This window comes from Scardinius erythrophthalmus (assembly GCF_964197995.2).
Source record: "Scardinius erythrophthalmus genome assembly, chromosome: 7".
Lineage (NCBI taxonomy): Eukaryota > Metazoa > Chordata > Actinopteri > Cypriniformes > Leuciscidae > Scardinius > Scardinius erythrophthalmus.
In genome coordinates, this window is record NC_138227.1 from 10,743,557 (window position 1) to 10,761,936 (window position 18,380).

General features: G+C 36.9%; 2 protein-coding genes across 4 annotated transcripts; one reads left to right on the plus strand and one right to left on the minus strand.

Moving 5' to 3' along the window:
• Nucleotides 1-3: 3 nt before the first annotated feature.
• slc37a4a (solute carrier family 37 member 4a) lies at nt 4-12,630 on the minus strand. 3 transcript variants are annotated; one of them, XM_081370451.1, is made up of 10 exons: nt 12,413-12,630; nt 10,219-10,267; nt 9,976-10,134; nt 6,991-7,223; nt 5,081-5,324; nt 4,544-4,702; nt 2,275-2,360; nt 1,863-1,976; nt 1,494-1,632; nt 4-687 (listed from the first exon to the last, which is right to left on the minus strand). In XM_081370451.1, the coding sequence occupies exons 3-10, from the start codon at nt 10,121-10,123 to the stop codon at nt 521-523; spliced, it is 1,290 nt and encodes a 429-aa protein (XP_081226577.1). In that variant the 5' UTR covers nt 10,124-10,134; nt 10,219-10,267; nt 12,413-12,630; the 3' UTR covers nt 4-520. The 3 variants fall into 3 exon arrangements, with proteins under 3 accessions (XP_081226577.1, XP_081226578.1, XP_081226579.1); XM_081370452.1 differs by having other exon boundaries at nt 9,976-10,228; nt 12,413-12,614; XM_081370453.1 differs by lacking the exon at nt 10,219-10,267 and having other exon boundaries at nt 12,409-12,614.
• Nucleotides 10,135-17,009, plus strand: LOC308693528 (potassium channel subfamily K member 13). The gene is made up of 2 exons (XM_081370454.1): nt 10,135-12,349; nt 16,062-17,009. Exon 2 carries the CDS (start codon nt 16,070-16,072, stop codon nt 16,982-16,984), a length of 915 nt encoding a protein of 304 aa, XP_081226580.1. The 5' UTR covers nt 10,135-12,349; nt 16,062-16,069; the 3' UTR covers nt 16,985-17,009.
• The last annotated feature ends 1,371 nt before the right edge of the window (nt 17,010-18,380 follow it).

Consider the following 18,380-nt stretch of genomic DNA (forward strand, 5'->3'; position numbering starts at 1 on the left):
TATCATGAATATGTAAAATTTTTATTTATATAAACTCATTTCATTGTGCTTTCATTGTGCATTAAACAAGTCACATGATATAGCTTATGGTTAGGTCACGTATTTCATCACACACATTACATGATTTTGTAATAATACAGATACAGAGGTAGAACCAGTTAAAGCTCTGAAACGGATGAAAAGTACAAGAAATAAATGTTATTCTAACTGATTTAATGGCAGTCATTTAAAACCAAAGCTTAAACATGCCTTATTAAACAATTCATTATTGAGTTCTGGAATGCAAGTAAAATGAACAATGTAAAACACTGTTATCAGTTTTTAAAATGAACAGAATAAATAACAATGTGCTTCTGAAAGTGACACCACATGGTATCCTATTTTGTACATTGGTAAAAATATAATGTGAATAGATATCCACATTGAATTCATCCATTTTTCATAAACACAAAAGTTAAATCCTAGACATTTTTGGCAATTTTGCATTAAAAACAAGCGAAAAGACATTTAAATACTCTGTTTAGTCATCCTTCTTTGGTACGCTTCCCATCTTTGTGCGTATATTTCGGAGCAGGAAGTATCCAACTGTGGTGACGGCACAGGCTACTTCTGCTACCCAGAATGCTGTGTTCCAGCCGTAGTGTTTAGCAATGGTGCCAAATGGCAACCCTGACAGGAAACCACCAACTGTAGGCAAAACAAACACAAAAGCACATTGTTATTCTTTGAAATAGGCAACTGGCCATGTAAATGTAACGACTTTTGGAACGCTAATTTGGGTTAGGAATCGGATACTTGTTTTAAAATATAAAATTTCGATTCATCTTATCGATTCCTCTAACATGACTTTAAACCATTCAAGCGCAAGAAGACCCGCGCACTGTTTTCTGTGCTGCACAGAAAGCCGCCTCTTATACTGACTCTTTCGTGTTTTTTTGCACTTGAACGGACAAATACACACAAAGTTAAGTCAAAATATCTTAGTAAACACAGCGGCTTAAGTCTATGTAAACAACTGGGGAAAAAAACGCATGTGTAACAGTATATTGGATCCGTGCAGCTCTTAAAGTGACAACAGCCTAAAATTGTGCGATTGCTGATTTGTTTATTTGTTTACTTGTCTTTAATAATGCTTGACATTTATATTTGTTAGGCGAGTTGTTTTTGCTATGGTAATTTTAAACCATAGGCAAAAGTTCCTTATACAGCAGCTACACTTAAATGTTTTTTTTTTTTTTTTATTGGAATCGGAATTAGGAATCGTAATCAATAAGCACGATCGGAATTGTTAGAATTCAAACGATACCCAATCCTAATGCTAATAGAATACATACTCTAGAAAACACAGAATAAAAGTCCTAACACTGATGTTATTACTGGTTACTATATTCTACAAGTAGCTGACAGATAGAAACATACTTGTAGAATAAATTTTGCAGCAAAAGCATCAGTGCGGACAGAGGACTATGAAATAAAATGGAGAAAATGGTCACCGTTTGCCATCAGGGCAACAATGGCATGAGAGGTTCCACAGTAGTTCGATGGAGCGCTTTCATTCGCAAGAACTCCAAACAAGGCAATCGGTCCATAGGAGGAAAAGCCAAAAGCAGCACCCAACAAAAGAATCCAGACCTGTGTGTAAAATTATAATGAAACCAGTACCAGAAACCAGTTTGGGCAGGTTTGACGTTTTTTATTTGTTTGTTTGTCACAAAATAAGTTGCTAATTGCTAGTCATTGGAAGGTGGTACTAGGGGAAGGGACATTCTCTATTAGAAGCATTTCATTGGACAAAAATATGTGTAGTACAGGATGAGTCATCAATATTATCTGTCAGATTTGTGTAAAGATACTGAACTTACGTTTGAGCTGTGTGCTGTGACAGTAGTGCGGAAGAGGTACATGGAGACACACATCCCAGCCATCATGGAGAGCAAGAGCCCATGGCGAGGGTTTCCATACAGACGCAATCCATGCTGCAAATACAAGAGAGAGATAAATCCACCACTTTAGATGCACTGCTGATCAAAAGTTTGAGGTCAGTAAGAAATTAATACTTTTATTCAGCAAGGACACATTCAATTGATCAATAGTGACAGTAAATACAATGTTACAAAAGATTTATTTTCAAATAAATGCTGTTCTTTTGAACTCTCTATTCATTAAAATATCATGGGGGAAAAAAAGTATATTGTGGTCGTACTTTATGGCTCATTGTTTGTCATGCATGGTATTTGGATTTCATTTAAATAGATATTGGTAGTATAAATTCACCTTTGAAACGGCCCTGTCTGACAGGAATCCTGCGGCTAAGCTACCCAGCAGTCCTCCCATCTCCAGGGCACTCATAAAGGAACTGCCTGTGAAAATCAGCAGCAATACACATTTTTGTCCATAACCCAAAGGTCTCATCACACACTTGGCAAGCTTAAAATTTCTTAAAGAGGACATATCAAGAGAAATATAAAATAAAATTGTATTGTGAAAGTATCTATCAAAACATACTTTAACTTTTAGAACTGAAAATGTCTTCATAGTACAAGAAGCTGCACCTATCTATGGAAGCTTGTTTCGGCAACAGAATAAAAAAAATGTAAAAGGTAATTACGACTTTTTAATCTCACGATTCAGACTTTTTTTCACAATTGCGAGTTTATATCTTGTTATTTAGATTTTTTTCTCCTTATAAATCTGTTTACATCTCGCAATTCTGACTTTTTTCCTCAAAAATCTGTTTATATCTCGCAATTTAATTTTTTTCCCTCATAAATCTGTTTATATCTCACTATTCAAACGTTTTTCCTCATAATTCTGAGTTTATATCTTGCAATTCTGACTTTTTTCCTCATAAATCTGTTTACATCTCGCAATTCAAACGTTTTTCCTCATAATTCTGAGTTTATATCTCGCAATTTAACTTTTTTCCTCATAAATATGTTTACATCTCACTATTCAAACGTTTTTCCTCATAATTATGAGTTTACATCTTGCAATTCTGACTTTTTTCCTCATAAATCTGTTTACATCTCGCAATTCTGACTTTTTTCCTCAAAAATCTGTTTATATCTCGCAATTTAATTTTTTCCCTCATAAATCTGTTTACATCTCACTATTCAAACGTTTTTTCCTCATAATTATGAGTTTATATCTTGCAATTCTGACTTTTTTCCTCATAAATCTGTTTACATCTCGCAATTCAAACGTTTTTCCTCATAATTCTGAGTTTATATCTCGCAATTTAATTTTTTTCCCTCATAAATCTGTTTACATCTCGCAATTCTGACTTTTTTCCTCATAATTATGAGTTTATATCTCGCAATTCTGACTTTTCCCCTCATAAATCTGTTTACATCTCACAATTCAAACGTTTTTCCTCATAATTCTGAGTTTACATCACGTAATTCTAACTTTTTCCTCACAATTCTGACTTTTTTCCTCAAAATTCTGTTTATATCTCGCAATTCAATTTTTTTCCCTCATAAATCTGTTTACATCTCACAATTCAAAAGTTTTTCCTCATAATTCTGAGTTTATATCTCACAATTCTGACTTTTTTCCCCGCATAAATCGGTTTACATCTCGCAATTCTGATTTTTTTCCTCAAAAATCTGTTTATATCTCGCAATTCTGACTTTTTTCATCAAAAATCTGTTTACATCTCACAATTCAAGTTTTTCCTCATAATTCTGAGTTTATATCTCACAATTTTAAAAAAATCCCTCATAAATCTGTTTATATCTCACAATTAAAAAAAAATTCCCTCATAAATCTGTTTACATCTCACAGTTCAAACGTTTTTCCTCATAATTCTGAGTTTACATCTCACAATTCTGACTTTTTCCCTCATAAATCTGTTTACATCTCAAAATTCTATTTTTTTTCCCTCATAAATCTGTTTACATCTCACAATTCAAACGTTTTTCCTCATAATTCTGAGTTTACATCTCGTAATTCTAACTTTTTCCTCATAATTCTGACTTTACATCTCGCAATTCTGACTTTTTTCCTCAAAAATCAGTTTATATCTCAAAATTAAAAAAAAATTCCCACATAAATCTGTTTACATCTCACAATTCAAATGTTTTTCCTTATAATTCTGAGTTTATATCTCGTAATTCTAACTTTTTCCTCATAATTCTGACTTTACATCTCGCAATTCTGACTTTTTTTCCCTCATAAATCTGTTTACATCTCGAAATTCTGACTTTCTCGGAATTCAAAGTGTACTTCTTGCAAATCTGTTTGTTTTTTTGTTTTTTGTTACCACAAAAAAAAAAAAGGTAATTGCGACTTTTTCATCTCACAATTATGTTCATTCTTTTCTTGCAGTTGCAACACAGACTTTTTTTCTTAGAATTGAGAGTTTACATCTTGCAATTGTGCGATATAAACTCAGAATTGCATGATAAAAAGTCGCAATTACCTTTATTATTTTTTATTCCGTTGAGGAAACAAGCTTCCACACCTTTAAGACCCTCATTAGGTCACATTTGAAGCCTACACCGAAGCCTAAAAACCAAATACTTTGGACCACACACAGTACCCATTAGTGCTGACTGGCCCATGTCCTGGATGAGGAAAAGTTGTCCCCAGTCAGTGTAAGCAGTCTTCACCCCAAACACCACCAGATAGCCCAACGATAACACCCACAGATAGGGAGAAAAGATGAACTCTTTGAAGGTGCTTTCATTTTTGCTGGAACCTGAAATCAAAGGTAGAGGCCAGATGGATCAAATCTACAACTGAAAAGTCCATTGGTTCAACGTGAGTGACCTTCGACAGAAAAAACATGAATTAACACACAGACACAGTAAAACACCCCTTTGTACTCTGTTTTGGTCCAATAGTTCATTCTTCAAAGAACTAGTGAGTGAAACCTTTGATCTAATGCAGACTTCCACAACGTCATAGAACAGCAATGACCTTTATAAGCAAAACCATGCAGTCATAGCAAAGACAACTGAGTATGGGGAATTAATACAACATAAGGCAGCATTCCCATCTCGTTTTAATTCCTTAACGTAACCTATTTCCTACTGATATAAAATGCACATGCATGAGGATTGTGAAGTCTTCATACCTCCTTTGCCTTTCTTTCCACCAGCTTCAATATTAGGCAGGCCGACTTCACTGGGCTCATTTCGGATAACGAGCAGACAGAAGAAGGACATGACCACACAGGTCAGGCCGGAGATGGACAGCGTGGACCTCCAGCTGTAGCTCTGGGCCATCAGTGTGGCAATTATGGGCCCCATACCCCCAGCCAAATTCATACTACAGGACAGCACTGCCCACCAGGTCCCAAACTGAGATGGCTCAAACCACTATTGAAACAAATCAATTCAATATTATATGTAGTACTGAATCGGAAATATATAGGTATTATATAAACTACACTGCAGTTTAAAATACTACTTGCAAGATTGATCAAAAGTGACAATAAGTTACAAAGATTTCTGTTTTGGTAATACTTTACAATAAGTTTCCATTTGTTAAAGGGATAGTTAATTAATTTTTTTTTAATTATTTGCTGTTAATTTACTTTAGGCCATCCATGATGTAGGTGTCATTATGCGACTGCCATGAACACGCTCAGGACTGTTTGCCGAGGCTGTGGATTATAGCCAGGTAACAACATTATAAATGTCTCTGGTCCTACTCGACCCGCTCAGAGCGGGATCAGAACCAGGGTCTCCGGAGTGGGAGGCAGCGTGCTAACAAGGACGCTAAAGACCGCAGCCTCTAGTACCAGTCGCTAGTGCACCTCTTGAGACCAGGGGAGTGAGGTTTACACACACAGCTCTTACTGGCCTATGTTACTCACCCCCCCCAAACCTCACTCCCATCCGGGTCACGGCACCAAATATAACCGACCCTACCCAACCCGAGCGGGATTCGAACCAGGGTCTCCAGTGTGAGAGGTGGGCGCGCTAACAAGGACGTTAAAGACCGCAGCTGCCAGCATCACTCGCTAGTGCGCCTCTTGAGGCCATGGGAGTGAGGTTTACATGCACAGCTTACCGGTTTATGTCCGTTATATAAATAATGTTCAGTTTCTTGCACAAACTGATCGTTTCGCTCTATGAGACCTCAATGTATCGCCAGGAGCCACGGGTTTTTATTTTGTTTTGCCTGTATGTGTTTTTTTTTACTCTCAAAGTGACGGTAGACATTGCATTATTATTGATTCATATCACCAAGGACTACGGTTTCAGCTGAAAATCTTCTTTACTGTTTTACTGAAGAAAAAAAGACAGGTGTTTGGGTGAACTATCCCTTTAACATTAGTTAACATGAACTAACATAAAAATACTTCTAAAGCATAAATCAATCTTAAATGTTAATTTCAACATTTACTAATACATAAAATCAATGTTAATTTTTGTGAATTAACCACATTGTAATGAGTTACCTCTATTTCAAATAAATCCTGCTCTTTTGAACATTCTATCTTTCATCAAAGAAGTCTAAAAACAAATTATCATTCTTTCAAAAAATATGAAGCAGTACAGCATGTTTTCAGCATTGATAATAATAATAAAAAATGTTTCTTGAGCAGCAAATCAGCATATTATAATGATTTTTGAATGATCATGTGACACTGAATGATGCTGAAAATTCAGCTTTGCCATCACAGAAATAAAGCTTATTATAATATATTTGACAATATTACTGTTTTTACTTCTTGATCAATTCAATGCACCCTTGATGAGAAAAAGAGACTTCATTCAAAAGTATTAAGCCCCAAACTTTTTTGTTCTCCAAAGAACCTTTCATGTAACAGTTAAAAGAACCATTTTTTTTTCTTAGTGTGAAGAACATTTTAATAATCTGAAGAACCTTTTTCCTCAATAAAGAACTTTTTATGCAATGGAAAGGTTCCATGGATGTTAAAGGATCTGCATTGAACCATCGATGCCAATAAAGAACCTGTGAATGTGTATTTCTATGTGCAATGCACGTCCATAGACTACAGGAACGGACCCATACCTTGCGTAGTACTTTTGCACATGGTGGCCATCCTAGACCTTGACCCAGTCCATTCAGAAACCACAGGCCTGAGAACACCACCACCGAGGAGGACTGAGAGAAAACCACGTTGATGCCGCCAACCATAAACAGCCCAATAGAGAAAAGCCATCGTGCGCTCATCTGATCGGACAGCACACCGCTAATGAACTTGCTAATGGCGTAGGCCAGCGACTGACTGCTAGTGATAAGACCTGCAGTGCACAAAGAAACATTGATTAGACTTCAGAAGAAAGTGATTACAATTCAGAATCACTCAAAAACATATGGGTTTGCAAAGATTGGACAAAAGAGACATTCTTTATGCGTTATCACTCTTCATTGGCTTATGATAAGAGCAATTCAAGCACTGTGCTGATAAAGTAGATCCGGGGCAACACACCAAATGCGGACTCACTCATTTTAATATTGTTGTATGTGGTCGATCTCATGACATGTTAACATTTTGTCAGCAAAAGGATTTATTTGCTGTTCAGAAAATAACACTGTGGTTCAGCTCAATCAGCCCATGTGTATGAAATTAATGATAATGGAATATGGCATAACAGGGTAATTTGTGTATAAATGTTGCTACTTTTATTAATATTCTCTTTATATAATCATCATGACTGACATTTAAAGAAAGAAAAAATTAAACTAAACATGCATTTCAGTTGCATATTCTAGACTGTTAGACATAATGCAGCTTTTTTTTTAACAGGGTGCAACGAAGATATGTGAATCACACTAACAGGGTGGAAATTAATATTTAAAGGTCCCATGACATGAAATTTTCACTTTCTGAGGTTTTTTAACATTAATATGAGTTCCCCTAGCCTGTATATGGTCCCCAAGTTTCTAGAAATTTCAATCGGTGTAAATCGAGCTTTTGCTATCTTTCTCTGCCTTTGAGAAAATGGGCGCTCAATCGCGCTGATCTTGAATCTCCTCCTTGTGACGTTATAAGGAGGAATGTTACCTCCCCTGTCTCTGCTTTGCCCGCCCAGAGAATATTTCTCGCCCATGAGAAAATGAGCTAGGAAGGAAGTAGGAACGCGCGCGCGCGATTTTAGTTTGTCCACGAGAGATATCATGGCTTTTGAGCGAGCGAAGCATAACAATTGCTCAATAATTGGATGTACAAATGAACACCGAAGGGTTAATACAGAGCTGGGCTTGCTGAACGTCTGAAACTAAAGTCTGGATCACTCTCTTTGGCTCAGCTACACACCTCGGAACAGTAAGTCAACTAATGATATGTAAGTGTGTTGCTTTACTGTTTATGTTTGCCTTGACTGTTACACGTAGAATGTGGCTGTCACATTAGCTATGCAGCTATGCAGTTTATGTGTGTGAATACACAAACTGTAACGCGAGTGTTGTACACTTCTTTGTTATTTGGATAACCGTTTTCTGGTTATATGGCGCGCGCGATATCCGCATTTCAAGATCGCAGAGCTTGATGATGTAATTGTAATAAGATAAATTACAGATGTTACAGATCTCCCGTGAAAAGGCAACAGTAGGTTAGCGTTAGCTACATGATAATAACTGTAAACCATCCGAATAAAGTACCGTATCCAGACATAATATTTTAAACTAACCATTCGGAAACGTCCTGCTGGAGCTGCTGAGTTGCAACTTCTTCATCCGTTGCTTCTCCATCTGGATCAGATTCTGGGTCAAACTGAAATGCTTGAACGACTGCGTGTCTCCGTGCCATTGCAATATATCCAATGTAAACATGCATGGTCTACCGTTGCCGCAGATGGTCAAGGCCACACCCACCCTCCACCTTGCGCCGCCTTTCTCCTCCTCATTAACATTTAAAGCTACAGACTCCGAAACGGCCTGTCTGAAGGAAGCTCATTCTGGGACTGGCTTATAGTGGCTATAATTCTGCACTGAGACTGAATTTTTGAAAAGAGATTTCAGATACAGTACTAGGGACCACTAAGGCCTATATTAAAGCCTACAAAAAATAGCATGTCATGGGACCTTTAAGATATGTAGAAAACATACTGAACACTAGCATAACATTTTTTGGGTTTGGTAAGATTTTTACATGTTTTTGAAAGAAGTCTCTTCTGCTCACCAAGGCTGCATTTATACAGTAAAAACAGTAATATTGTGAAGTATTATTACAATTTAAAAGAACTGTTTTCTATTGTAATATACTTTAAAATGTAATGTATTCCTATGATGCAAAGCTGAATTTTCAGCATCATTACTCCAGTCTTCAGTGTCAGATTCAGAATTTGCTGCTCAAGAAAGATTTATTATTATTATCAATGTTGTTTTATTATTATCAACAGTTGTGCTGCTTTTGGGGGGGGGATTCTTTAATGAATAGAAATTTCATAAGAACAGAATTTATTTCAAATATTTACTGTCACTTTTGATCAATTTAATGCATCCTTGCTGAATAAAAGTATATATATATATATATATATATATATATATATATATATATATATATATATATATATATATATATATATATATATATAAAAGTTTGAAAGGTAAGGTACTGTTGAGGAAAATTAACAATTAAAAAAACTTATCTAACATATCAATCAAGAGATTTTTTTATGCAATCTATAACATGCTTAATGACATGAGGCATGACATGAGTTCTAAGAAGAACAAAAAATATGACAGTCTCAAACATGTTTTCTCTATTAGGAAATACATTATCAATGACTGGTAGTGTACTGTTTATTCAAATATGTGTATTATGTTCTGTTGACATTCATCTAAATCTGAATAATAATCATTTTGGGAGCTTTCTGTTTATTTCAAGATGATTTGGGCACTGAATATCACTGCCTTAGTGCCTTCTGTACATTGTTTATCATACTCGTTTACAACAATTCCATTTAATGCATGTGTAATAGGTTATAAACATGAGTGGGTACATGACAGAGAGGTAAGACAAAGTACAAGCTACTAGTTGCACATGCTCACCCAGATCATCCTTATCCAGCGGGATCTCCTGCATTACAGAGGGCATCACGAAGGAAAATGTCTTCCGGTTAAAGTAATACAGCGTGTAGCCCACAAACATGGCCAGGAATATAGTAGCTCGGTAGTAGCCATATCCACTCTTCGCCATGGTTGGCACAACTTTAAAAACGATAAGGAAGGAAACGTAAGGATCTTCTTCAGCTCGACACAGTTACCAGGAGCATCTGAGGGCTATGAACTCACAAGTGTGGATCTGTGGAACATGAAGAGCTGGTGAGGTCCGGGGAAAGAGCTGTAATCAATGGCAGGGTTAATGGTCAACCTGGCAGAGATCTTTGGAGCGTTCTCCGGCAAACAAATGTGTCATGGGACGAACTGTTACGTACTCTACTGAACTAAAACGTTTCCTTTGCAGCAGGACTACTGTAGCCAATATTTCATCTATTATTTCTGCTTTGTTGTTGTCTTAAACTTGTTGTGAAGAGGGTGTTTTTGAAGATGCCCTAATCTGAGGAGTTTAATGATTGACGCGGGGTCTGTATGTGACAGTTTATAGGTTTGACTATCGGCGGCGTGTGTTGTGTAAGATTGCACTATGGTTGTGAATGCTCTTTAGGGGTCAAGCACCAAATGTGCACCACCAACAGCACAAAGTTGTCTAATTATAACTGTGTAGTTTAGAAATATGTTTTTCTCGCTGAATTAAATTTATTCCTTGCTTTGAATCGGATTAGATTTTACAGCCTTTTAAACACTTCCCTGCTGAGAAAAAAAAAGTTAAAACCAGCCAAACCCAGACAGCAACATAGTGTCGGCCCAGATCCGGCCCACGTCTGGTACATGTGGGCTGGATGTGGGCCGAACTATGTTGCAGTCTGAGAAGTTGCCTGGTCCAAGCTGGTTTAGCAGACTGGTTTTAGCCTCTTCTTTAGATGATCAGGACGGTTTTAGCTTGTCAGGCTAATCTAGCTAAAACCAGGTCAAACCACTATAATAGAAGTGGTCACATTAGCAACATTTCGGTAAAATTTTGCATATGTACAGCGATGCACAGGTCACACAGAAGTCGCTTTCAAACGAAGCAGCTTTCTGTTGGTCAATGCAGCTAATTTGCATTATTGACTGCATTTTAAAAGCTTACGCCACACCATTCGCTTCATAGGCCTACCGTTTGCATCACTCAGATTTGCATGTAACACATTAAAGTCCCCATGAAATTAAAATTTACGTTTTTTGGCTTTTAGTATGAATATGTTAGCCTTACTGTTATCTATAAGCTATTGAGCTCCAAAACAATGACAAAATTCACATTTATAAGATATAAGCATTCAAAACTTACAGTCTTCTGCCAATATGGATCAATGATTTTGATGACATCACTCTGCACTTCAGCCTCTCATTAGATTTTCTGTCCAATCAAATGCTCTCTAGAATCTAAAGCGTCCCGCCCCCTTCATTATAAATAGACACTGAAACTAAAATCAGTTCACACATTTAAAATGTTCTACTTGGTGAATGGCACATGTGCACTATATTGTGATATTTCAGCCACATCCGAATTTGCATACTGTACAGTTGCAACTACATTTGGTTTGAAACTTGATTTGTGACTGTTGTCACTGTCATGTGACCTATATGGGATCAGTTGTGTCACTTCACTGCCTTTCACAACTCCTCTCCTGTGGTCTCACTAAGCACTATGTCACTATGCAGGTAATTCAGATGCAGGGAATGTGAATGCACCAAAATTGCCTGTCTGACATTTTGAATTTTGACATTCAATGCTGTATTTTACCATATCAACACATAAGTGCTGACATGTGCTGAGGCCATCTGGTCAAAAATATAACCAAATTGCAATACGTTTTGATTATTTTTGCTTAACACTGTCTGTCTGCATTTATAATAATGTAAAATATTATAGCCAACAAATTTTTCCGTGTCCACCAAATTTGAATTAATGAAACCTAAGTTTTTTGTTGTTGTTGTTGTTGTTGTTTTTGGAACTCCTCGTATAACACGATATCAGGTTTTTTTTTGTTTTTTGTTTTTTTGGCAACAGCGCCACGTATCGGTCAAACGTTATAAGCAATGTAAAATCAAAGGGACTGTATGTTCAATCAAATGTAGCATATATCACATTTATGGCCACATTGCAGAAATGCTTTGTGTTTAACATAATGCAGACCTGACTGTAATACAACATACGGGCATTTTTCGTCCTACTAATAGTTAAAAGTTGGGAAATGCTGCTGTTCAGTGCGCGTGAGTTGCTTTGAGACCGCAGCTCGCAAACGTGGCAACACAACCAGTACAACCATCATCCATTAGCTAACCTGCGAGTTACAACAATGTCGTTTCTGTGAGTTATGAGGTTAGTAGAAGGGTAATGTGGAAAAAAATCTGATAAATGATAATCATGAAAACAATAACATGCCTACTTCCGTGAACAAGAGGTTGCCTTTCGGATATCTGTTCCAGCCAGCCAGGAAACACTTTTCATTAACCCTTTATCCACGACCAAACCATTTCGATCCGACACATGTTTCAAGTTTTTTCTTATAGTCAGACATTAGTGGATCTCGTCTATATGCTGTAAATGTAAATTCCTGAAATACTGGTGAAACTAGTAGCCTAATTCAGTCCATTGCTTCCACCTATCGGACGAGTTAGAGTAACAACTCAAATTAACTCTTATAAAATCACATTGTTCAAATAAATGTTCCGCAGTGCTTTTAATACATGAACTGTTGATTTACACAAACTGTTTACTGCTGGGCAAGGAGGGATAAATGCAAATATTGAAATTACAATTGCAGAATGCAATTGTTTTTACAAGCTACATTTAAAATGAGATCAGTGATAATATGAAATTATAAACAAAATATGTTGTACACTACGAATGGATTAAAATAAATAAATACTTTTAACAGCAGGAATTCGTTCAATTAATCAAAAGTGACAGTAAAGACATTTATAATGTAACAAAAGATTTTGGTAACACTTAATTTTTATGGTCCACTTTAAAAATTCTACTAACTACAAGCAACTACATGTCAGCTTACTCTCAGTATTAGTAGACTCTTAATATCTGCTAACACTTTTATTATGATGCTATAAGTAACTTTGCAACTACATGTCAACTTATTCTACTAACCCTAAACTTACAGTCTACTACTCTAATAAGAGTTAGTTGACATGTAGTTGCAAAGTTACTTTTAGAACTTTCCATTTATCAAAAAAATCCACAAAAATATTAAGCAGCACAACTGTTTATAACATTGATATAAGAAATGTTACATGAGGACTTGTCATAATCCCAGCCTGTATTCCCTTTGTGTGGACTTTTATGTTATTTCCGGTTCTGCACTGTTTTGTAGTCCTCTGTAGTTTTTCTTTGAGTGTCGGTGTGTCTTGTTTGCCAATTCTTGTGCTCCTTATCAAGGCTTGTCCTGTTGGATGTTATGTTTGGTGCACTCATTCGGTTCCCTGTGTTGGATTTGTTATTATGTTTATTTTATTATTAAGCTCATTGCATTTGGATCCAACTCTCCTTTGTTTTTGACTTCAAACCGTAACAGCACTAAATCAGAATGATTTCCGAAAGATCATGTGACACCGAAGACTGGAATAATGATGCCGAAAATTCAGCTTTTCCATCACAGAAATACAGTACATTTTAATAATACATATTTAAATTTAAAATTTTAATAATATTTGACTGTTTTACTATACTTGTTGGCAGCTTAGTATGCATTAAAGAGACAATCCCTCTGAATCCCCCAAAACATTGGCAGTGGCACAGTGATGAAGATTCATGAACCTCTTGCAAAGTATGAGACCTCAAACCTCAGATTGCCCAGATCTGTATAATAGTCTACATGTGTGACAGTAATAAAGGCATGGCAATAAAGCACACTATATGAAGTGTACATAAGCAGGGAGATGGCAAGGAGGATCATGTTTACCTTTGCTCTACTCAGCACAGCATTTTCTGCAGCAGCTTCTGAATCTGAATCTGTTTTTGGATCAATAGTTTTTAAGGATGGTATGCTAAATATTCTGATAGAGGTAGTAAACATTAAATTTGAAGTTTGGATTGTTCTCTGGAGGTATAATGCAATTGAAGACCTGCTGGTTTTGTCATCTTTTTACATTTTATTTCTCGATATTAATGGTTCAGTCAGATCATTCTGGTAGGAGCAGGAAAGACTGTGGCTGCATTTGGTCTCATATCAACTTAGACTTCGTCCGAATATTCCTGTTATGGTTTGTGATTGTTTTCTACACCTTGTTTGGAGCTGCTGTCTTCTCGGCCCTCGAGAGACCTTCAGAACTGGAGGCACATTGCAAATGGAACAGACAGCTGGCTGAATTTGTTCAGGATCACCAGGTTCCTCTGGAGGACTTGCGTGAGCTCCTGGGACACTATGAAGGGGCCATCGCCGCCGGGATTCAAATGGAACCACGAACACCCCGGTGGGATTTCTCAGGAGCTTTTTACTTTGTGGCAACTGTAGTCAGCACTATTGGTATGTCTGCTCGAGTGAATCATGACTATATATATATATATTTTTTTTTTTTTGCTTTCTTTCTTAAAGGGTTAGTTCACCCAGAAATGAGAATTCTGTCATCATTTACTTCCCCTCATGTCTTACCAAACCCGTAAAACTCTTCATCTCGTTCATCTTCGGAACACAAATGAAGATTTTGTTATTATTATTTTTATGAAATCTGAGCAATTTCTGTCCCTCCATAGACAGCTATGCAAGTGACAATTTGACGCTTCAAAAAGTTCATAAAGAGATTGTAAAACTAATCCATATGATTTGAGTGGTTTATTCCAAATTATCTGAAGAGACACGATATTGAATTTAGGCTTTTATTCACATATAAACATTGAATTTGCTGTCATAGAATGTCCTGTTTGTTAGTTTGGATGAATCGGTTAAATAATTCCTCCTTAAATCACTTCAATGAACTGCCAACCAGCTACTTTCAAGCTGAGTATAGCAGAACACTTGAAAAACTGAAGTACGTTTAATCTGTACTTAATTTTAATTAGTTAAACCCGGACAAAGATCACTGACATACCAGCCCACTGCATGCCATGCTAATACTCTTTAATATTCACACTTGCTCAGACTTGGGACAAAACCAGGGGTGCTTTCACACAAAATGATCAGAACTGTCAACAAGTCTTGTATTAAAACACCTACACTTAGAGATGTAAAAGGCTTGTCACCCCAGCTTAACAAAGTGTTCTGAATTGTGCATCCCCACTAGGCTTTGAGAGAGAGAAACAAGTGGAAAACAGCCAAAGCAAATCTACAGTATGTATCTATAAAATTACATACATTTAACTTTCCATGTCATCTAATTGAAATTCTAAATATTGCAATTATAAAACATAATAGTACAAGTTGTAGTTAAAACATCTGTGTGAATTTGGTATTTAGCCGCTAACATAATTATCTTTATTGACAAAGTCTATTTATTACCTGAATAACCTTTTTACTCCACACATCTGTCCCTGTATTTGAAGAAGCTTACTAATATTTCTCCCACTTTACAGACTCCATGAAGTAATTATCTTTGAAAGAAACAGCATGTTCACACACTTCAAGGTGGAATGGCTGTTTACACGTGATAATCATCTTCAACAATCTAGTTTTATCAGCCTCTGAGCTTATCTTTCAGTGGTGAAATAGCAGGAAAGTCAATTTCCTGATTCAAATCCCCAGGGCTCAGATCATAATAGCTTTGTAATCATGGATTCACGTAAGCAAATCTTAAAATGTACAATGTCCAATGTAAAGTCTCAATATACAAAATGAAATGCGTACACGTCATCTGCTTGCGTAACACAACAAAAGATCACCTCAAGATTATGGAACGATACTCAAGGATGACGAAAATCTTGATTTTGTTGTGGTAGAACTATAATTTCACTTTCTTGTAATTCCACTATGTCAAAATGAATTGTTTATATGCTATCATTCTGCTTTTTAGATTGAATTCAGGACTACTTCTACTATCTTTATATGGCAGAAATAAAAGTATATACACTTGTGTGTCTATATCAGGTTTTGGGATGGCAGCACCCGCTACCCTCAATGGAAAAATCTTCCTGATCTTCTATGGGCTGATAGGCTGCGCAACCACCATCCTATTCTTCAACCTCTTTCTGGAACGCATGATAACGCTGATTACCTTCCTCACACGCAGATGTCGAAAGCAAAAACAAAGGACAAAGCTGAGTAAAAAACACATGGTCCCACATTTAAACACACAACCAGAAAATGGAGACGGTCAGGAGGACTGGAAACCTTCAGTTTACTATGTAACCTTCATTTTGGCAACAGTTACACTTCTGGTGAACTGCGGAGCATCTGCCCTGTACTCGACTATGGAGGATTGGAGCTACCCAGAGTCTATGTACTTCTGCTTTGTGGCTTTCAGCACAATGGGTTTCGGGGACATGGTGAGCGGACAGAAGGCCCATTATGAAGCACGTTGGGTCTACCAGATAGCCAACTCTTTAATGATCATCCTTGGTGTGAGCTGCACCTACTCTCTTTTCAGCGTCACCGCCATCATCATCAAGCAGATGTTGAACTGGGTTTTGTCTAAGCTGTTCAGTCTGCATTGCAGTCGGTCTCAGGGCTGCTGCTCCGTCGCTGATCTGAAAGTCAAAGAACCGGCCGATCAGCAGATCCAGAACACAAGCAACCATCCCGGCATCTGTCATGTGGTCAAGGCCTCTCACCCTTCCAAGAGCAAGTGTAAGTGTGCCAGCACTGCAGTAGAAACTGTGTGCCAGAGCCTGGACACAGCGAACAGCTGCCCAACCGTTGAACACGAAATCAGAGATTCGGAAAAACTGCCAAAGTATGATGCAGAGAAGGACGTTTTCAGTGCTGTCAGCAAGAACTGTCACCGTCAGGATATGAGAACAGTGTCAAATCAGCAGCAGCAAGAGAAAATGCAAAAAAATACTGGTAATTAAAGTAAAAAGAATGGAGAAATACAGCAAAAACCTGTAAATGTTTTTTTATTACTATGTGAAAATGTGATTTTCATTTAACAGGGTAATGAATTTAATTGTAGCCTACTTGTAAGTAATATGTGAATTACCTTTTAATTTAGGGTAAACCTCTATATTTTATATTTAATATGTGTACTTTTACAGTAAAAATATTATTTCACGGTACATGAAAAGACATTCTGAACTAAATAAAATCTCCAAAATTGTGACAATACTTAGGGCACGTTTACACGGCAACGATGTACTAAAACGGAAAAGTTTTTCCATTCCGTTTTTTGCGTAAAGACGACAACGTTGTCTAAACAATCCCGGGTCACTCGAATCTGCGAAAACGATTAAAACTGTATTCTGCTGCCAGACCTGTAGGTGGCGATGTCACTTTGTAAAGAAACACTATGCACTTGTAGACCTTATGTAGCCCCGCCCCTTTTAAGTACTGTTAGTTGTGTTCTGTCTTCCGGTTTGTATTTCCACAGCATGAAGGTAAGATCTTACTTATTTATGAATTAACCACTCGTTTTAAAATCTTCCCAGTCTACATCAGACATTGCAATGCTCATGAGTAAATCCACTTCACAAGCGAATTACTCTTTGACAGCGACGCCATAGAAATATACGAAGCTACCGCAAAAACAGAAATTCAAACACAAAATTCTAAAGATGGCTGCACGCTTGAACACGTAATATGCATCCTCGTGATGTCACCGTTTTCTCGAATTTGCAGTTTTGTAGTTTACACAGAGATTATAACAGTATCATTTTCGAAAACTTGCGCATTGAAACCCGTTTTCAAAAGTTTGCATTTTCATGCCCCCAAAATGCTGTTTTTGTGTAAATGGTCGACCCTAGAACTTTACAGTAAGGTTATGTTAGTTAACATTAGTTAACTACATGCATGAAATGACAACTTGTAAAGCGTTTATGAATCTCAGTTAATGTTAATTTTAACATTTACTAATAGATACATTTTTTTAATAAAAGGTTAATATCGTTTAATGAACCTGAGTTAACACACTTATTTGTGGATTGAATATAGTTATATCCAGTTATTGGATTGCAAATAATAAGATTGCGTGTAATTTCAGTTCTGTCATGACAAGTCTCTGAGTGTTCGACATGGTAATGGATATAACAATGTTGATATGTTTGGTTTTGGCAGAATAGATCGGCTACACTGCTGCTTGTGTTGGTTATTTCTGCTGCTGCAGAGCAAATACGAGACTTGCTACTGCCAATACACACATGACACGCTGCTGTGAGCAAGTATGATGCTGCTGCTGTACAATATAGCATACATGAATTACCTGTAGCAGATCTATACAGGTGGAGCTGGGGAAGGAGGGGGGTTTCTGAAAGC